General features: G+C 59.2%; 8 protein-coding genes across 8 annotated transcripts; 6 read left to right on the top strand and 2 right to left on the bottom strand.

Moving 5' to 3' along the window:
• Positions 1-305: 305 nt before the first annotated feature.
• On the bottom strand, positions 306-2260 carry HEM1 (uncharacterized protein; the record flags this gene model as incomplete). Its single annotated transcript, XM_060597972.1, has 2 exons — positions 306-1934; positions 2045-2260. 2 exons carry the CDS (start codon positions 2258-2260, stop codon positions 306-308), a joined length of 1845 nt encoding a protein of 614 aa, XP_060454812.1.
• A 1690-nt stretch (positions 2261-3950) lies between these two features.
• On the top strand, positions 3951-6498 carry ELP2 (uncharacterized protein; the record flags this gene model as incomplete). Its single annotated transcript, XM_060597971.1, has 7 exons — positions 3951-4067; positions 4166-4303; positions 4346-4615; positions 4651-5279; positions 5319-5559; positions 5602-5826; positions 5866-6498. 7 exons carry the CDS (start codon positions 3951-3953, stop codon positions 6496-6498), a joined length of 2253 nt encoding a protein of 750 aa, XP_060454811.1.
• Positions 6499-6579: 81 nt separating this feature from the next.
• Positions 6580-7956, bottom strand: CcaverHIS019_0209060 (uncharacterized protein; the record flags this gene model as incomplete). The annotated part of the gene is made up of 4 exons (XM_060597970.1): positions 6580-7057; positions 7225-7265; positions 7315-7852; positions 7889-7956. The coding sequence occupies 4 exons, from the start codon at positions 7954-7956 to the stop codon at positions 6580-6582; spliced, it is 1125 nt and encodes a 374-aa protein (XP_060454810.1).
• Positions 7957-9044: 1088 nt separating this feature from the next.
• On the top strand, positions 9045-10130 carry CcaverHIS019_0209050 (uncharacterized protein; the record flags this gene model as incomplete). The annotated part of the gene is made up of 4 exons (XM_060597969.1): positions 9045-9170; positions 9604-9729; positions 9968-10013; positions 10057-10130. The coding sequence occupies 4 exons, from the start codon at positions 9045-9047 to the stop codon at positions 10128-10130; spliced, it is 372 nt and encodes a 123-aa protein (XP_060454809.1).
• Positions 10131-10369: 239 nt separating this feature from the next.
• On the top strand, positions 10370-11462 carry CcaverHIS019_0209040 (uncharacterized protein; the record flags this gene model as incomplete). The annotated part of the gene is made up of 4 exons (XM_060597968.1): positions 10370-10452; positions 10485-10515; positions 10655-10765; positions 10926-11462. 4 exons carry the CDS (start codon positions 10370-10372, stop codon positions 11460-11462), a joined length of 762 nt encoding a protein of 253 aa, XP_060454808.1.
• Positions 11463-11694: 232 nt separating this feature from the next.
• On the top strand, positions 11695-14338 carry ERB1 (uncharacterized protein; the record flags this gene model as incomplete). The annotated part of the gene is made up of 2 exons (XM_060597966.1): positions 11695-12798; positions 12833-14338. 2 exons carry the CDS (start codon positions 11695-11697, stop codon positions 14336-14338), a joined length of 2610 nt encoding a protein of 869 aa, XP_060454807.1.
• Positions 14339-16102: 1764 nt separating this feature from the next.
• Positions 16103-17515, top strand: CcaverHIS019_0209020 (uncharacterized protein; the record flags this gene model as incomplete). Its single annotated transcript, XM_060597965.1, has 1 exon — positions 16103-17515. The coding sequence occupies one exon, from the start codon at positions 16103-16105 to the stop codon at positions 17513-17515; it is 1413 nt and encodes a 470-aa protein (XP_060454806.1).
• Positions 17516-18027: 512 nt separating this feature from the next.
• bglC3 (uncharacterized protein) lies at positions 18028-19577 on the top strand (the record flags this gene model as incomplete). The annotated part of the gene is made up of 3 exons (XM_060597964.1): positions 18028-18940; positions 18974-19132; positions 19165-19577. The coding sequence occupies 3 exons, from the start codon at positions 18028-18030 to the stop codon at positions 19575-19577; spliced, it is 1485 nt and encodes a 494-aa protein (XP_060454805.1).
• Between the last annotated feature and the right edge of the window lie 555 nt (positions 19578-20132).

Here is a 20132-nt window from a genome sequence, read left to right as displayed (position 1 = left end):
CTCATTCTCCATGTGGCGGTGGCGTTGGCATTGACGATACTCAGAGGAGACAGTTGGAGGGATCATATAGCTACAGACGAAACGGCAGCATGAGTCTGGCTGCGCTGATGACCTGGTCAGCTGCCAATATCCAGATACACTTTTGACAACTTGACAAGGGAAGCTGTTGCTGGCGTTAGTGTCAATTCAACCATGGTGCGAGAACTGGTCCCCACACTGCAACAATATGTAACAGCCATCATCCGCCTCCCCATTGCATCTTCCGACTATTTGCTACGGTAATATTGTCAACTCTTCCTCACACCTTACGCCGACGCCTCAGTGGAGCCGAGACGCGGGCCGACGTCAAGGAGGTGCGTGAGGCGCTTGTTGGCGACCTCGACGGCAGAGTCGGTGACAGTGCTCTGGCGGCCCTCGGCGAGCTGGACAGGCGCAGTGCCGTCCTGGAGGCCGAGCTCGGCGTCGGACCAGATGGGCTTAATGGGCACGGCGTTGGGCGCACCGACACCAGCGCGGCCACCAGCCGCAACCCAGTCAGACTGGCGCTTGAGGTGGAGCTCGTTGAAGACGCTGTCAACCGAAGCGATAAGGTGCTCGACCTGCTCGGCCGTGTGGCCGGGCGTGGGGGTGATGCGGAGGCGCTCCTCGCCGACGGGGACTGTCGGGTAGTTGATGCTCTGGACATAGATGTGGTGCTTGGACAGGAGCATGTCCGAGGCCTGCTTGGCAAGGGCAGCGTCGCCAACGAGGACGGGCACAATGTGCGACGGGTTGGGGACGACGGGGATGCCGAGGTCAGCGAAGCGGCCCTTGACCGTGCGGGTGTTGAGCTGCTGCAGGCGGCGGTCGCTCATGGTCTCCTTCTGGTAGGCAATAGAGACTTGGGCGCCCGCGACCACGGCTGGCGGGAGCGAGGTCGTGAAGATGAAGCCCGGGGCGTACGAGCGCACAACGTCGACAAAGTCAGACGAGCCGGCAATGTAGCCGCCGACAACGCCGTACGCCTTGCCGAGAGTGCCAGTGATGATGTCAATGCGGTCCTGGACCGAGCGGGGGACTGGGCTGCTAGACTCGCGCGTAGCGTAGTGAGCGGCAAAGTCGAGGTGCTCGGCGACACCGGCACCCGAAGGACCGTACATGCCGACAGCGTGGACCTCGTCGAGGAATGTGATGGCGCCGTACTTCTCGGCGAGGTCGCAGATGGCCTCAATGGGCGCGACTGAGCCGCACATCGAGTAAACAGACTCGAAGGCGATGATCTTGGGCGTGTCCTTGGGGACCTGCTGGAGCTTGGCCTCGAGGTCGGCCATGTCGTTGTGCTTCCAGATGACCTTCTTGGCGTTCGAATGGCGCACGCCCTGGATCATCGAGGCGTGGTTGAGCGAGTCGGAGAAGATGATACAGCCAGGGAGCTTGGCGCCAATGGTGGCAAGGCATGCGTCGTTGGCGACGTAGCACGACGAAAAGACGAGTGCCGCCTGCTTGCGGTGGAGCGATGCGAGCTCGTCCTCGAGCGCGAGGTGCAGCGCACCGTTGCCCGCAATGTTGCGGGTGCCGCCCGCACCAGCACCATACTTGTTGAGCGTCCGCTTCATTGTATCGAGCACGACCGGGTTCTTGCCCATTCCGAGGTAGTCGTTGGCGCACCACACGTCAACTTGGACCTTGGGGTCGGCAGTGTGCGCGACAGGGAACTTGGCCGCCATGCGGTTAATGTTGTTGAAGTAGCGGTACGATTTGTCCTTGTGCTTCTTCTCGAGCTCAGCTTGGTAGAACTGCTCGTAGTTGAACGTGCCGGCGGCGCGCTCAGGCGTAGGCGCAACCTGAGCCTTGTCGGCGGCGCGCTGGGTCGCCGCCGCAGCCGCACGCGCAGCGGTGGCGTGCGGGCACTTGTCGGCAGTGGTTCCAACGGCGTCAAAGGCAATGTCCTTCTTCTGTCCCGTCAGCCGCCAGTCGATTTCGGTCACCACAACGCCCCGGTCTCCTGAAGAAATGCGCCAGGCGGTGAAACATTTGCTCCCGCCGCCCACTGTGCGGAACTCACCTTGTGGATCTCCTCGACCTCACGGTTGCCAGCGACGGAGGCGTAGCCACGGCGGAGCTGAGGGCCAAGCATGGGGCACTCGCCGGCCTTGAGAGTGAGGGCCGAGGCGCGGCCGTTGCTGCCGCCGACCTGGGCGAGAGCGTTGAGGCTCGTGGCGCTGGAGCGACCGAGGAACGGGCATGCACGCGAGTAGCGGAGGAGCGAGTTGACCTGCATGGCGAGTTTGGGCTACGAGATGAGAAGAGAGGAGACTGTGCGTCCTTGCGTGGGGGCAGACGAGTGATGGGAGGGAGAGAAGGCAGGGGATGGCCTGATGTCTTAATAAAGGCCTACGAGTCTGACCGAGGGGGGGGGGGGGTAAAAGGCTTACAACCCAAGTCTCATCCGCCAGCCCGCGAGGGGAGGCAACCGAGGGTCAGGGTCGAGTGGCTACTAAGGGGAACGGAAGGACAAGTGATGGTAGATGGTTTCATTAACCAATTAGAATAAGTCTAGATCAACTCGAGGCTAAAGCACAATCCCCTTCCTAACCGGTAAAGGCTGATGTGATTCGACACGAGCAACCCACCCGCCTGCCCCCCTCACATGACCACCATCGACCTGTCCAACTTTTTTGACTCGCGCAATCCTCCGTACGCCTCCGTGTACGGGACATATCACCTCACCCCCGGCCCCGCGGCGGCCACGCTCCCCACGCTGTGAATGCTCCCCGATCGCCGAGGTGCAGCCAAGGTACCCACCCCTTCCCCATGTTCTGGCTCGGGCTAGGTGCATTGAATGCAATGATCTGCATGTAGTCTTGTCTAAACACGACGCGATGCTTTCCGAGCGGGAACACAACTTTGAGACGCGGATTCGGGGTCGGTGACGTGGGGGACTCACCACTACAGACAAGGAACCACAAACTTTGAATTGTGTAACATCTGATACGCGGCTGTTAAGCCCAAACTCGGCCAGGGGACGGGACTTCCGCTCCCGCCTAGAACTATTAGATCAGGGGGTTGTTCCAGCAATTAACATCACCAGGTCAGTACGCCATCAGAACGCAGTGTTTACAACGCGTCGCTGACACATCGTAACGATGCATCTGGCTGCCCCACAAACACATGTTGTGCCTTGAGCCTCGAGTCTAATCGACGTCGAAACGAAAACGAGTTAAGGGATCCTGGGGATGGACGGTGTGCTCGTAACGAGGTAAAGTGCGGAAGTGAGATTCCGTGGACCTCCACGGCGATAGTCCATAGGCCATGCTCCCCGCAGGAATCGTGCCTCTGCTGCGAGCTATGTATGAGCTACGAGCTGATGGGCTACGAGCTCGGGTGATTAGTTGGGTATGCTGGAGGATCGTAGCCACGGTCAGTTCGTATCCGGAATCCGACCGGATAAAGTGGCTGGTTGCCGGAGTGAGAGATGCCCAAGCCCCGCTGCCATGCTGCCAAGCACCCCAGCACTGAAGGCTATGGACCGTTGCCGACTGCACGTAGCATGTAGATACATGTCATCGGTGTGACGATGGAGGTGGAACGACGCTCGCCACCCACTCTCCTCCGTGTCGGCATTCCAAGCACTCGCATGCCCAGTTCTGATATCGCAGAACATTACGCTTCGGTCTCCAAGTATGGGCCCCGATTAGATCATGTGGAGCACATTTCAGCTGTTAAATCAACCCACGCCGAGAAGTCGGGCCGTGGAATGATCACAATCAAACGAATTCGGGAAAACCTCAACAACATCGTGCCACTGTCGACAGCGGAATTCAGTCACGGACGGCACGCTCCACCGAGTGAAGTATTGAAGAATTAGGTCCCGATTAACGGACAAAATCCATGTCCGTCTATGTGGAGGCAAGATTACAACTTGCTGCGCCACTGTTGACAGTCTCCAAGTTCTGCACCCAACAACCACCATGCTCGACACAGCCTACATCTCGATAGGTGCAAATCGTTCCTCGTCGTGCGCAGCCGCATTCGATAATGGTGTATTGGCCTACGGCGCAGGCAGCACTATCGCCTTGTGGGACATGGTGAGCTCATTCACGTCTTCCATGAGCTCAACTGACACCTTCCTCACCTCCTCGGCGATGTCACCTTCCTTTGCCCTCGTTATTCTTTTTTAAATCAGGATGCCAGCGGAAAGGGAGTCTACGCAACTCTGATCGGGCACAAAGCGCACGTCACGACGCTCAAGCGCAACAGCAATGGGTTTGTGTCCGGCGATCAATTGGGCGAGGTACGGGTTTGGGCGCGCGACGGACGGAACGTGAGTTGCAGCTTACTGCGTTCGAAGTGAAGTTAATAGCAGTTCACGTGTACTGCGACGTTTACAGCCCACAAGGGGTCATCTATCTCAGCGCTCTCCGTGTTCGACGACGAGGTCCTCACGGGCGGCTCGGACGGTGTCGTCCGCCGCTGGTGCGTCGGAAGCAAGGTCGAAGAGGTCGAGACCCTTGATCTGCGGGGAAAGCTCCCCCTCGACCTCGTCGTCGGCGCTCTCCCCGGTTCATCTGCGCGCGTGCTCATCATGGGCCTCACCGACCGCAAGGTGCAGGTGTGGACTCATGTTGACGGTTCGGTAGGTATACAACTTGTGCAATTCCCTAACAGCAGTACCGCTACGCCCTCTCTTTGGAAGGACACGAAGATTGGGTCCGCTGCCTCACTCTCACGTCCTATCCTGGCAGCGATGGGTCAGACCTCCTCCTTGCCACTGGCGCACAGGACAACTACATTCGCCTGTGGCGGATCTCACCCTTCGTCGCCGGAGGTAACATGTTCGATCTCTCCCAGCTGGACGGGAACGCGCAGATCTCAACAAAGGCGCACGTCCTCGCAGTCGGCGGTGAGCGATTTAACATTACCCTTGAGGCGCTGCTTGTTGGTCACGAGTCGGGCTTGACGAATGTCAGCTGGTCGCACGCAGAGTCGCCCCGCCTCCTATCGTCTGCTAGCGACAACTCAATGGTGATCTGGTCGCCGACGGACGGTGAGCATGGCCGCGACGGCATCTGGGTGCCTGAGCACCGGTTCGGCGCGTTTGGCGGTCGCGGGCTTTCCTTCTTCGGCGCTGTTTGGGCGCCAAATGACGAGGCCGTCATTGCGACGGGTTGGAATGGTGGCGTAGAGCGCTGGATGCGGCGTGGAGACGGGTGGGAGACGAGCCCGGGCACTTCAGGACACTATGGGACGGTGCGCAGCGTCGCATGGGACCCGGCAGGAGACTATCTCCTCTCGACTGGGTGAGTGCTGATGCAACGATAGAACAGGACTGATGACAGTTCGGACCAGACCTCGCGGATACACGCGCCATGTCGTCCATCGGGATCCAAGGAAGCAGTGTGGGCGGAGATTGCCCGACCACAGATCCACGGTTACGACATGGTCGACGGCGCGTTCTTGTCGTCGTTCCGGATTGCGAGTGCGGCCGAGGAGAAGGTTACGCGTATCTTTGACGCGACGACTGGGTTCGCGGAGAGCTTGAACACGCTGGGAGTGTGCAACAAGACTGTGGCCGAGATTGTGAGCACGGCTAATGTCATCTGATCTGGAAGCTGATTCCAGTCCCGCCTGCCTCGCGGTGCCACAGTGCCTCCACTTGGTCTCTCCAACCGCGCCTTAGGGAAGGCCGAAGCTGTGAGCGACATTCCTAAGTCGAAACTCGTGCCGAAGGATGCGGTAGACCGCGACTCGGTATCGACGGCCATGACAAGCCTTCCGACCGAGGAGGAGCTGAGCACCTCGACCCTTTGGCCCGAAATCGAGAAGGTCTACGGGCATGGCTATGAGGTGGGTTATAACGGCACATTAGACACCCACTGACGACAGCTAGCGACGCTGGCAACGAGCCACGCCGGGGACCTTGTGGCGACAGCCTGTCGCGCAACCTCCGCGGAACATGCTGTCGTCCGCATCGTCGACGCGTCGACTTGGGCTGACTGCGCCACTTTGCCAGGGCACACGCTGACGGTGACGCGTATCGCGTTCTCGCCAGATGACAGCATGGTGCTGACGGTCTCCCGTGACCGCGGGTGGCGGTTGTTCTCGCGCGACGGCGACAGGTGGACACCTTCGGCCAGCGAGGAGAGGCCGCATGCGCGCATGGTGCTCGACTGCGCCTGGGCTGGGAGCGCGTTCGTGACTGCCTCGCGCGACAAAAGTGTCAAGGTGTGGCGACAGGAAGGAGGGAAGTGGGCTTGTGCAGCGACGCACAAGCTCGCAGAAGCCGCGACCGCCGTGGCAGTCACCCCACACGGGGACGGGTACCTTCTTGCCGTGGGCACTGATGGCGGCAACATCCAGGTGCTCACACTCAGCGAGGAGATCAAGACGCTCGCGTCCGTTCCAAAGGAGGCTGTTCATGCTGGTGCGGTGTCCCGCCTCGCTTGGCGGCCGCACGGCAAGTTGCTCGCCAGTGCTGGCGAGGACCGTTCTGTTCGTATCTTCAACCTTACCATCTAGCTAGACGATAGAGGGCCTATAGAGGGATGTTAATCTGACACGGCGATTACATGGCTGTATTTATAGGCTATAGTCGGATTTTTAGTCGATCGAGTTGGCCGAGCAGCACGAGAACAGGCCGCCCTTCTTCTTCTCGGGAAGAGGAGCCGTTGGCCGCGTGGTGCCCGGGGCAGTTGCGCCGTGGCTGGCAGCTGCTGGGGCAGCAGGAGCAGCAGGAGCGGCAGGAGCGGCAGAAGCGGAGGGGGCGGCGTCAGCCACAAGGGTCTTGGCGTCCTGTGTGGTGGGCGCGGCAGGCGCGGCAGACTCGACAGGTACAACAGGAGGCTTCTCAGTCTCCACGGCGGGGGCTTCCCGGACGACAGGGGCCTCGTTGCGCGCGGCACCTGTCACGGCGGCGCCAGAAGCACCAGCAGCCGCACCAGCAGCCGCAGCCGCAGCCGGGGCAGCAGTTTCAGCAGCTGGAGCAGCCCCTGCGGGCTGAGCAGCGGCGGTCTGTGACGACTGCACAGCCTCAGCACCGGGCGCACCAGCAGCGTTGGCAGCGTCGGCCTCGAGCAAGCTGCCGTCAGCGTTTGTCAGAGGTTAAGGAGTCAAGGAGTGAACAAGTCAAGCTGTGAGTTCAGAGCTCGACGAGCGGTTGCCGAGAGGGGCTATGTACAAGATTGCATATTACAGCGACCTCTCGGCTGACTCGACGCGGGGCTTCTAACGGGTGTGGCGACTTACTGACGGCCGCGGACCGCCTGGGCGACAATCTTGGTGAAGTGCTGTTTGTCAGCTGTGGTCTACTGGATGTATTGTCACGCCGAGACTAACCTCGCCCTGGAAGCGGGCAACACGCTTCTCGCCTTCGGTAGGCACACGCGAGCCGTCGCTGTTGGCGACAGTCGAAGTACCCCAGGGGCTGGTGCCGTGAACCTCGGTCACGTCCGAGACGTAAGGCTCCCTGTAACCGATGGGTACGTAGATGCATCCGTGGTGGACGAAGAACGGCAAGGTGGTCATGTGGGTGACCTCCTGACCACCGTGCTGGCCAGCACTCGAGGTAAACGTTGCAGCGTACTTGCCGCTAAGTGCTCCCGAGGCCCAAAGGCCGCCCGTCCTGTCAAAGAACGTGCTGACCTGAGCCGGAGCGCGACCGTAACGAGTCGGGAAGCCGAAGATGAAGCCGTCAACCTCGGTAAGGTGCTGAGGCTCGAGGAGAGGGTACTTGGGCTTGAGGGATGAGCCGGCGTACATCTTGGTGAGGACCTCCTCGGGGAGAGTCTCCTGAATAAAGTAGGGCTTGGCGATACCGCCTGCAGCCTCGACACCCTTAACGACCTCCTCGGCCAGAGTCGCGATGTGGCCGTACCTGTCGTCAGCGACGTAGAGTGGGTGAGGGACTCACATAGAGTAGAAGGGGACAGCGATGACGGGCTTGGCGCTGGCGCCGGTGGTAGTGGTGGGAGCGGCCATGTTGTCTGGGTCTGGGGTTAGCTGGTCCATGGAGTGCGGAGCTGGTGGGAGTACGTGCGAGAGTATGTGGGTGTCTGGTTGTGAAGAGGTGGGATGGAGAGAAATGGGAAGGAATGGAGAGGATGGGAAAGAGGATGGACAAAGGAAGGTGTTGCATCGAGGACAGATATAGCAGCTGTCGGCGCCTCGGTCCCGCCTCGACCGAACTGGTGGCTGGGTGGCTGGTGGGAGGAAGGATGTTATGTGTTATCGCCCAATCCAACACACTGCACAAACACGCTCAGGCCGCCAGCCATCAGCAGCAACAGCTTCCATTCCATCACAGTGTTCCCCCCAGGCGTCTTGTATTGGCTTGTCAACTCACTGTTTGTGTAGTAAAGGATGAGGGTATCAGTAGAGTGGGTAGTAGTTTGATCAAGCAAAGGGCGGTTGTTAACCTAGGGCTCTTTATAGAATTATAGTCTTGCTTTACAAAGTTAACAAACAATACTAAACTGAATTGAGAAAATACATTCCAAGTGTGTGGGTGAGATGACTGATGAACCCCAATTTATAATCGCTAATGACGTCAAAATTACCTCTTTCAGTCTCGAATTCCCAGGAGCTCGTCATCATCCCCCGTGCGCCAATCACCACAGGCCACCTCTTGGGTCTGGAATCTTACAAGACATTGTAAGCATTGGCTCTTACAAGGCATTGTAAGCATTGGCATGCGTCGACATGCTTAGATACTTCTGGGTCAGGTTAGTCACTATCCTCTATAACGGACGAGGTTGGCCCCTGCTGTGCCGCAAGAAGGCTGACTCGTATGTAGTTGTAGTCTGGTTAGTCACTCTCGGGTGGGTGAACGTTCCAGCAGCCGAATTTATCTTGATACGTTGGAAACCGGAAGGCTAAACCCGAGTCGGACAGGTGCTCGGTGTACTTTACCCAACTACCATGCCAAGCTTGCACGACGTCATCGTAACCATCAAACCTCACGCGAGTCTCGCGTGTCATTCTTCTCACAGTCACAGTACCTCCACTTTGCACCCAACCATGTCACCTCCACTCACTCTCACTCACCCTCACTCGCAGCTCATAACACCATGTCCTTCTTCGCAGCACCCAGCAGCAACGTCACGGGCGCCAACAACATCCCTCCCCCCGCGAGCGACGAGGACAAGAATGCACCCGCGCCTGATGCCGCGACACGCATTGCCGATTTCGTCAGGGTGAGTGGCTGGCGTGGGCACAGGTGGAGGTGAGGAAGGAGTCTGTGCGGAGTGGAGGTGGAGGAAATGATGGGCGAACGTGATGATGAGGAGAGGGCGCAGGGGAGCAAGTAAGAAGAGTGAGAGTGTCAGGATGAGTTGGGTTGTTGGAGCTTGAGAGCTGGAGCTTGCTACGGGCTCGTAGCTGGGAGAATACAGGCTTGACGACCAACCTCGGCACGCCGTCACGCGCCTTCTGCAGCAGTAGGATGGCTCCGGAAAGCGACTGGATCATACGGAGAAGGATGGAAGCCATTTCCAAGCTAAGAAGATACGTATGGAAGGCTGGGTTGAGGATGCTCGCGTCGCCACCCTCAAGCGCTCAGCCAAGACCGAAACAACGCGAGCCGACGATCGTCCTGTCCTCTAAACTACATACCTTGCTAACGATCAGGAGGACCCCATTGCGCTTTACACCTTCGACTCGCGTGTAATCCGCGACGAGCACGGCGAGCAGTCACAGCAGAAGATCACCGATCTCTGCCGGCGGCGGCGGGACGGGAGCCAGAGCTGCGTCAAGGTGAGTACGGGAGTCAGAAGCGATGGAGGGGTTGAGGCCGCTAGATGTGGACGAGTGCAGCTTATGGCTGGCGAGTACAGTTTGTGATGGACAAGTGCAGTTTGCATTTGGCGGTGGGATAAATGGGAACAGCATCAGACCGAGCATGTCGCTCAACGTCGATCCAGCGGGATGGAGCGAGGCGCGTGTAGTTGGTCTCAGCGCGTGTAGTTGGTCTCCTGGTAGCAGCTAACAGCAGGTTGCGGCCGAGAGCAAGGCGCTTTTCAAGATGATGCAGACGCTTGGTGCGTACTCTGTCGCGCCTATCCGCTGGGTTACTGACCTCAGGCTTCTACTGCGCGCTCCCCGCCCAGCCCACCGAGACGCACATGGAGTGCCGCATGATCATGCGACCCTCGTAGCGTTCCTCGCTCTTTGTAAATAGCCCAAGCTTGAAGCATGAAGCATGAAGCATGCATACACACCACTGTGCACTTTTCACGGGGGCTCTCTAGGATCTAGGAGCCACTCATAGGAGCCACGTTGCGTCATGCGGGGTCCCCGCCGCCACCATTCCCGCCCATCGCGCCCGGATCATCTCACCACGTAGCCGCTATAATGCTTGGATCTTGGCATCTGGCATTGTTCCATCTGTATCACCATGCCTGCTCCCCCCGTCACCATCTACGTGACTTCGCTCACGTCGCAGCCCAAAGTGCGCAAGAACATCGATCTGCTGCACCGGTACGTGCCTGTGGAGGTGGGGCTGACGACAGTGCGTTGACCGCACTCGAGATCCCATACGAGGTGAGTGCGATGGGGTTAGTGAGGAAATGCGGATGACTATCCCGATAGGGAGAAGAGGAGAGGGGAGGAACGGGAGAGGACATGTCCGGCAGCCATACCAACATGCGCCCTATGCTGCCACAGAGCCAGCTGACACCAGGCGTTCGACCTTGCTACCGACGAGGATGCGAAGCGGCGGTGGCAGCGCACTAAGCCCACTGACCGGGTCGTCGGGCTTCCGGGTTACCTGGTTGGCGGGGAGTGGATTGGAGTGAGTCTTGAGCTTGGACCAGCAGGAACGGCCTCGCTAGAGGGAGCCCCTTTGCCTTTGCAGTCGCCGACGGCTTCTCGACGACTGCGCCGCACTCCCGCCACAGGCGTCGCCATGCCAGGCGCTGTCCCCTTCCCCCTTATCACCCTACTGACTCCAGACAATGGACGACTTTGAGGACGCGGTCGAGACAGGCCAGCTGGAAAAGTTCCTCAAGCAGGATATGGTGCTCGCGGACGTGTCGCAGACAATCGGCGAGGCGGAGCTCGACCGTCTGATGCGCGAGATGACCGATGAGGACCTCGATCAGCTCGTTGGCGACCTGAGCGTCGATGACCAGCCGCACGAGAGCACGGGCGGTCTCTTGGCCGGCATCAAGAGCACGGTTGGCGACCTCGCGAGCGCAGCTGGCGCTTTCGCGGAGGAGGTGACAGGAGAAAGCGCGCTCGAGGCGCCGTCGTCACCCAAGGAAGGGCCAAAGCCGGGAGAGAAGACGCTCGACGAGGTGATTGACGAGACTATGGCCGAGGAGAAGAAGGAGTACGAGGAGGAGGAGAAGAAGGAGGAGGAGGAGAAGGAGCAGGAGGAGAAGAAGGAGCAGGAGGTAGACGTGGCTCAGGAGGCGCGCGCCAAGGCCGAGACGACGCTCAAGCTGGATAACGAGCGTGAAGCCGAGCTCATCCGCAAGAACGAGTAGTGTTAGTTTCATGTCGTGCATGTAGAGCGTGCAGCCTCAGACTGCATAGAGGATGCATCAGGATGCATCAAGGTTCCTGATATCCTCTGCCAAGCATTTTGCCGGGTTCCTGCCCCACTCCATGGACGGAAGAAAACTTCCACGTGACTTGTCCTTGTGTGGAGTGGAGGTGTCAAGAATTTCAGAAATGGGAGGTCACCACAACACAATATTCATCTACACTGCCAACACCATGCCGCCCCGCGCCCAAGCCGGGCCATCCAAAACGCGCGCGGCGCGCTCATCAGCTGCTGCGCCGGCCAAGGCTTCTCCCGCAAAGTCGCGCGCTCGCGGTGCTGCCGCGGCGCCGGAATCTGCCCCCGAACCCCGCCGTTCTGGACGTGTGACACGCTCAATGTCGGCGTCGGTCCCACCCGAGGACCCTGGACCGCGCAAGCCCGCAGCACGGAAACGCGCTGCGTCGCCGGTTGAGGAGGAGGACGAGGACGAGTTCCAGGTCGGCGGCGACCTCGAGCTCAGTGACGAGGGGGAGGGCGATGAGGAGGAGGAAGGGGACGAGGACGAGTTCCCCGAACTCGACAGCGGGAGTGACGGAGATGTAGAGGAGGAGGACAGCGATGACGACGAGATCGACGACGAGGAAGACGGCTCCGAGTCGGGATACAACTCGTCAGACATTGAGCGGATGTACGAGGACGGTGACGACGAGTCGCCCGCGACGTCTGTGATCTCGGATTCCGAGGACGACGAGACCAAGGCACTTCCCGTCGATGAGCGGCTGTCGCGCATGATTGAGCGCAACACGATCAAGCCCGATGACTCTGTCGGCGCCGAAGGCCAGCTCTCCCACGCCAAGGAGGGCGTCGGCCGCCTCGTGCCATCCACCCTCGTTCCTGGTGGTTACAGGCGCAAGTATCGCGACATTGAGGCTGGGTATGGATCCGAGAGCAGTACCGAGGACCACCCGAACACGATCGGCAACGTCCCGATGGAGTGGTACGACGACCTCCCGCACATCGGGTACGATGTGGAGGGGCGCAAGATCTTCCGCCCGGCTAAGGGCGACGAGCTGGACAAGTTCCTTGCCAACACGACGACTCTCGGTGCATGGACGAGTGCAGAGGACAAGCTCATGGGCTCGAATGTCGAGCTCACGGACAAGGAGCTTGATATTATCCGTCGCCTCCAGAACGCTGAGAACCCCGACGCCGACTATGACCCGTACCAGCCGACTATTGAGTGGTTCACTGGCGAGGGCATGGAACGTACCATGCCTCTCAGTGCTGCTCCCGAGCCCAAGCGCCGTTTCGTCCCCTCCAAGTGGGAGCACGAGAAGGTAGGCTATTCTGCTGAGATATACTTACACCTAGGTCATGAAGATTGTGCGTGCGATCCGCGCGGGCCGCATCGTGCCCGGCAAGCCGGCGGCCGAGAAGCCCAAGGTGTACGGTATCTGGAGCGAGGCGGACCAGCCCCACGCCGACCACGCAATGTACATGCCTGCGCCACAGCTGCCGCCTCCTCGCACGGCCGAGTCGTACAACCCTCCTGAGGAGTATATCCCGACCGAAGAGGAGCGCAAGGAGTGGGAGGAGATGGACAAGGAGGACCGCAAGACCGACTTCCTTCCTGCCAAGTATGACGCACTCCGCAAGGTTCCGGGCTACAAGAACCTCGTGCAGGAAAAGTTTGAGCGCTGCCTTGACCTGTACCTTGCGCCACGCACGCGCAAGGTCAAGCTTAACATTGACCCAGAGAGCCTGATCCCCAAGATGCCCGCGCCACGCGAGCTCCGCCCCTTCCCTACCACCGGATGCGTGCAGTACCGCCACCCCGGGAGCACGCGGGTGCGTTGTGTTTCGCTGTCGCCCACTGGCGACTGGCTCGCGAGCGGGAGCGAGGACGGTGTCGTGCGTCTCTGGGACGTGGGCAACGGTCGCGAGGTATGGCGCTGGAACCTCAAGGGCGGGGCGGTACAAACTGTCGCGTGGAGCCCGAACGCCGATGAGGCGCTTCTCCTGGCGCTCGTCGAGGGTCGTATTGTTCTTCTCTCGCCTCTCGCACTGGTGGCACCAGCAGTGGCCGCTGCTACGCTCACCCACGCCAACGTCGGCTTTGCGTCGAGCGCCGCCTCGACCAAGACAACTGGCAAGACGGGCACTGAGGCCATCAAGTGGGTCCGCCCTGGCGAGACGCAGCGTGAGCGCGGTGAGCTCGTCTACGTCGATGTGCCAGGAACACCTCGTGCCGCTGCCTGGCACCGTAAGGGCGACTACTTTGCGACGGTGGCTTCCGAGGCCGCGAACAAGTCTGTGCTTATCCACCAACTGGGCAAACACGCGTCCCAGTCTCCGTTCCGTAAGACGCAGGGCACGGTCCAGCGCGTCGCGTTCCACCCGTCCAAGCCGTGGTTTTTCGCCGCCACTCAACGCTACGTTCGTGTCTATGACCTTGCGGCTCAAAAGTTGGTCCGGACCCTCCAAACGGGTCTCAAGTGGATTTCCAGCCTTGACATCCACCCCGGCGGCGACAACTTGATTGTTGGGAGCTACGACAAAAAGTTGGCGTGGTTTGACATGGATCTCGGAACAAAGCCCTTCCGAACGCTGCGATACCACTCGCGCGCTCTGCGCGCTGTCTCGTTCCACCCCCGCCTGCCACTTTTCGCCAGTGCCAGCGACGACGGAACGATCCACGTCTTCCACGCCACGGTTTATGCCGATCTCACCAAGAACCCCCTCATTGTACCGCTCAAGATCCTGCGCGGGCACCGGATCACGGACGGCCTGGGCGTACTGGACCTGCAGTGGCATCCCGAGAAACCTTGGCTCGTGAGCTCGGGCGCCGACGGCGAGTGCAGGTTGTGGTGCTCGTGATTGTACTAGGGTAGCATGGATGGATTGCATTGGATAGTGTGGGCTGGGTTGGGTGAGTTGGTGATGGCAGTTGCATTTTCAACGGAAAAAAAGTATGGACCACAGGAGAAAAGAGAGCCAAAAGATATACACCGTAAGGGAGTCGAACCCCTGCCGCGTCGATCCAGATTAGATGGCAACGACGCATGATACCGTTTCACCAACGGTGTTTTATATTTGATTGGTCCGGATATATATTTGTTCTTCATCGACCTGTTTCTAGAAAGACCAGTACCGGCCACGTCTTTGGCGATGTAGATCCCTTGGTCGATGCATGGCGACTGGCATCGATGGCCACAGCCCGACTAGGAGTGGCTGCGGCTGTCGCCAACCTGGATAGCAGACCCGTTTCCCACAGCCCGGATTTGGCTGAGATAAGCTAGCTTCACCCAATCCCACATGTGGGGCCTGGCATGTGAATGGCCGAGTTGCGTCTGATCTCATGATCGATAGGCCCTGTCAGGAGATGCAAAAGCCGAGACATTATAATAGACCGCGAGGCGGGCACAAGGACAGCCAGGGTGAGCATGGTGAGTTCCATGCCTATACGGCAGGCTCAACTCCGTCACGTGATGTGCCAGTTGAACAGAGGCGATCTCGCTCCGCTCTACCTAGATCGGTGCGGCGTGCCGCCCGGCCCGCCACGCACCGCGATCCGAACACAGCCGCGGCAGAGGATGATCTTGTCGAATACACAGAGTGAAGACTAGGAATTGGAAGAATAAGCAACGCCGAAGACGAACATCTGGGTTGTCGAAGGTTCCTGCCCTGTCACGCTCGTCGACGTGCCCAGAACAGCGTTCTCGGTGCTTGTTGCCAGTTGCAGACAGGGCTGTGAATTGTAGATTGCATTCCGAACAGCGGCTGCCGCCGCTGATGTAAATGCGCCATCTAAACTTCAGGATGGGTTGTAGGGAACTGGCGGTGCTAGGGTGGCCGGTGACAACCTAACGCGTCTCACGGGGGGGTGAGGTCAGAGCAGAGGTCTGAAGCGCTGCGTTGAATGCATGCCACGAACCGGGGTTTGATATACTCTACGAACGCAGAGGCGTTTCAGCGTGACACTGAAGTACTTGCGCAAGGTCGAGGTCGCATTCGACTGTTTTATGGTTTTACGGCTTTACGGAAGATGGGTGAAACGCTGTTGTCGGTTGCTGCGGAGGATAAAAGTTGCCAAGTTGAACCTGATGCCTGGGTGGGATTTGGTCGCTGCCGAAATCAAAGACGTCATTGATTAGTTCCTTGATCGTTGAATACCGTCAGTATCCGCTTTTGGAAGACAACCTCGCGTTACATCGTTACACTCCCTTGCTCGGTTGCTCCGCTCCCTGCTCACCCAGAGACCAAAGTCACGCGCGTCCAACTACCTGCTACCAGCTACCAGCCAAGTCTCCAGCTCCCGCTCAGAGGCCACAAGGTCAGGACGCCAAGCCGCCCCATTCCAACACCACTGACCTGCTGACAACCACTAAAGCCGAGCAGACCAAACCAGACCTACGCGTTGGTCCATCCCACTGCGATATCTTAATCGCATCGTTTGCCATTCTAGCTTTCCCATTTCCCATCACTGCTCTCAACAGCACAGCAAAGCACTGGTTGCAACCTCGAGCTGGCCTCGACCTGTTGCCATCGCACACCCTAGGCTCCAACCCTAGGCAGACGCTAGCCAGCGAACATAACCTCTCTTTGTAGACAGTGGTGTGACCCACCAGCCAACCACCCAACATGGCACTCTCAATGCCCGCCCCGCGCGGCCACTTTCCCTCTCGCTCACACGACATCTCGCGCATGCCCCCCTCACCATGCAAACCCCGCACTCGCCGTATCTCGAATAGGCGCCTTGGTACTGGTCTGCCCTCGGGCGGGCCAACACTCCTCTCGACACTGACACCGCTTGGTCCACCCCTCTTCTCGCGGCGTCCACGCAAGTCGAACCCCGCACCAGACACACGGCCGCTCTCACCAAACTCGCCCAACACACCCTACCTGAGTGAGTGGGACCTCGAGCCAGAGGATGATCGCGCCGCTCGTCGCCGCACCATTTCCCTCCCTACGCACGGCCGCAAGGCCAACCCAGCACTGGCCCGAGATGTACCAAAGGCAAAGTGGCGGCCGTGGGGTTGCATCGACGCAGGTTCATACCCGCACATCCTGGACGGCATCATTGCCAACGCCGACTTCCGCCTCCTCCTCGCTCTCCGCGGTGTGAGTAGAGGGTGGTGCGCCCGTGTCGACACCATCTTGTTTGAGCATGTGGCTCTAGTCACCCCAGCCGCTAGTCCCCGCCAAGTCGACCGCAGCGTCCATTCCAAGGTCCGCGTGGCACTGCGCAAGCGAAAGAGCAGCGAAGCTGTTCTCATGTCGGCGCGCCCCCCACTCCGCCTCCTTCCCGCTCTTCCAGGACAGGTACCAAAGCACGTAAGCGCCATCCGCATCCTCGACACGTACGACTACACGCCCACCCAAGCGATACTCTTTGACGCAATGGCCAATGCGGAGGAAGATTACGCTACTCGTCCCCGATGGGATGCGCTCGTGCAAGCCGGGCACGGTCTATCCATCTCTCGCTCGGCCTCGCTTCTTAACGGTTCGTTCCCAGTACCAGCACCAACCGTACACGCTCCAACAGCCGTGCACTATCTTCCGGCAGTCGGCTTGACCCGTGCCACCATCGGTGTCGACGTCGGCACCTCTCGTGTCATCCTTCACTTTGTGCCAGTTTTCATCTCACCCTTTGCGGCCGAATGCGACACATGGCTAATCGAGAGCACAGGCCCTTGTGACGTCGTCTTCGTATTTGACCGACGCGCGTTCGCTGGCGCTCCAAATGTCCAGGATCTGCGATACAACCTCGCCGCAGGGCTTGCGGAGAGCTTTGAGCTACTCGAGATTGTTGGCGTGCCACTGCCCAACGTCACGCTTGTGGGTCTCGACGAGCTCATGGCAGAAAGGCAGTTCCCGCACAGTGAAGGCGACGTCGCGTTCGTCCAGCGCTTCGTAGCCGAGCGCGTCAACGATGGCGCGGCTGCGTATGTGTCGGGCATGACCATGGCCGAGTGGGAGGCGCGGCCCGGCTCCGAGGCCGCGCTTGAGCGCGCAGCACTCCCATACGCTCCGGGGCCATTCGACGAGGACTGAGCGCCAACAGGGAGTTTGTTTGCGCACATTAGTCCTACCCACTGTCTCTCGGCTCTTGCATTCTTATCAAAATGTCCACTCTGTTTCGTCCAGTATCGTCTTAGCCAACTTGTTGCACTCTTTGGACGTTCTCTCTCTGAACAATGTTTCTACTCCCAGTATCTGCATCAGCTAGCTCGTCACCAGCACACAACGTCGTAAGAACCACCCTCCGTATCCAGCCATCTATTCATATCGTAGCAACTATCATCGCATCTCTGTAGACCATGACAATGCAAACTATGGGCCTGCGAGTGGTAGAGTGTCAGCCACTAAACACTAAACCCCGCTTGGTGTAATGTACCTTTTTCTGCCGTCAGCCGAAATGCAGCCCGTGCCTGGCTCTCATGTGAATACCGGCTTGGTCGGCATTTACCGGCCCACAATCACGTTGCCCACCCACCCCCCACCAGACACGCACTTGCAAACCAGTCGCGTCTGTCAGCACCTCTTCTTACACATCTCCCCTCACCATGCCAGTTGACGTGAACGCACTTGCCCGCCTATCCCTCTCGGTCGGGGCGAATGGACGCACTCTCGAGCGCCACGGCGAGATCTTCGTCCCACACATCGACACGGCATGGGAACTCTTCCACCGCCTAACCCTCCCCGAAGCCGAAGAGTACCTGGACACACGTAAGGCGCAGGGTTTCAACGCCGTCCTCGCCGTCGCCCTTCCGGAACTGGACGCGCGTGGAGTTGACGAGTGTTTTGGACCCGACGGTGTCCTCATTTCATCCACCCAGGGCGGCGGGTCTATCTTCCATCCGAACCGGTATGGTATGCGGCCTCTTCTGCATGACGACCCGGCCCAGCCGAACGGCGCGTATTTTGCCCATATCGATGCTGTCATCAATGCCGCAGCGAAGCGAGATATCCTGGTATTCCTCCTGCCGACTTGGGGGCGATGGGTGAATCAGGCGTGGAGCGGTCCTCCGGTTCTGTTCGATACCGAGAATGCCCGCTCGTACGGCCAATATATCGGCAAGAGGTATCCTTACTTGCCAAAGGTTTTGGGCGGTGACTCGAATGCCATTTGGACAGACACCAAGTTTGCATCCGGTGAAGAGAGCGCCAGTCCCAACCTCACCGACTGTTCAGCCGTTGTCGACGCTATGGCGCAAGGTATTCTTTCCGCCGAACCCGGCGCATTCCTCACGTATCACCCGACAGCTGTCGCCCTGCCCGACTCTCCTCCAGCGACTGCCAGTGCCTTCTTCGGGGACAGGAAGTGGTTGGCCCTCGACTCGTGCCAGAGCGGCCACACTGACGCTCGACCGGAATTCAACCCCGCTCTGCAATTCTGGGACGCGCGTGCATCCCACGTCCCCCTGGCGCTAATGTGGAATGCAGGCGTACGCCCCATCATCGACCTGGAACCACATTGTGAGGGTTTTCCAACCTTATAACTAACACTAGATGAGGGAATGCGGATTGGTATTCATCCGTCACACAAGCCGCGGTGGAACGAACACGACGTACGTGTCGGTACATGGCAAGCTGTTTGCGCTGGCACTTGTGGGATTGTCTATGGACACAACAACGTGTGGCAAATGCATGACCCGCGCCGCGAGAAATGTGGGTATTATACAAAAACTCGCTGACAAAAGTGGATGGACGGTTCAAGTCGGCATGTTTCCCCGTACCCGATCTGTCGTGGCGGGACGCGCTGGACGCGCCGGGACCACGCTCGACCCGGGTAATTGCCGAGTACCTCGCCTCGTTGCCGAAGAGTATACACGACACCAAGGCGCCGGCCCAGGACCGCGTAGACGCGCCAGATACACGCGATGATGGGAGAATCGACGTCATTGCGGCAGGGACCGAATGGCTCGTAGCCCACTCGGGCCACGGACATGCTTTTGAACTCGACTTGACTGGGTTCAAAGGAGTCGCGCGGTGGCTCGACCCGCGTACCGGAGAATGGAGCGGTACCATACCTGTCCAAGGTGGCAAACAGGTATTTGTTCCCCCTTCAAAGGGAGGTGTGGAGCACGACTGGGTGCTCGAGGTGCGAGGTTAGGTGTAGTTTGGTCGAGGTTAGTGTAGTTTGGTCTGCATGTCTAGCTGGATCAAAGATAAGCTGACATTATACTGACATGGTCGAAATGTCGGGCAACTAGTTCCGCACTGATAGCGTATAAACACTTTAAACGACAGATCCCTGTTCGTTTTTATGTATGACTGTCGATCAATGGTCCAGGTCCTGCGGAAACGTCAATTACTCCCCCACGCGGAATATGCGCGCGATATGTACCACCTGATCATGGCATCGCATGACTCGCGATCCATCTGCCGAGGCTGCCGCAGTCCCGTCAATCAGCAGATGAATGGAGTGGGGGAGACGAGCTGCACCAGATGAATGGAGCGGGGGAGACGAGCTGCCAGCCGTCCAGAGACCAAGGGTCCCAAACGCAGCGCAGGAGGGAGTGTCGCTATATCTCTATAGCCGAGCTGCAAGAGCTGCAAGCCAGCCCATGTCAGCTGCAGTCCCCTCAGCCATGGTACTGCCTCACGGGGCGCCAAGGTTCCGCGGTCAGAGTCGTCTTCGCAATATGGCTCGTATCCCTACTTTCGC

Source organism: Cutaneotrichosporon cavernicola, assembly GCF_030864355.1.
Source record: "Cutaneotrichosporon cavernicola HIS019 DNA, chromosome: 2".
NCBI classification, from domain to species: Eukaryota; Fungi; Basidiomycota; class Tremellomycetes; order Trichosporonales; family Trichosporonaceae; genus Cutaneotrichosporon; species Cutaneotrichosporon cavernicola.
The sequence above is the reverse complement of the archived record's forward strand: the minus strand, read 5'-3'. Positions and strand labels throughout refer to the sequence as shown.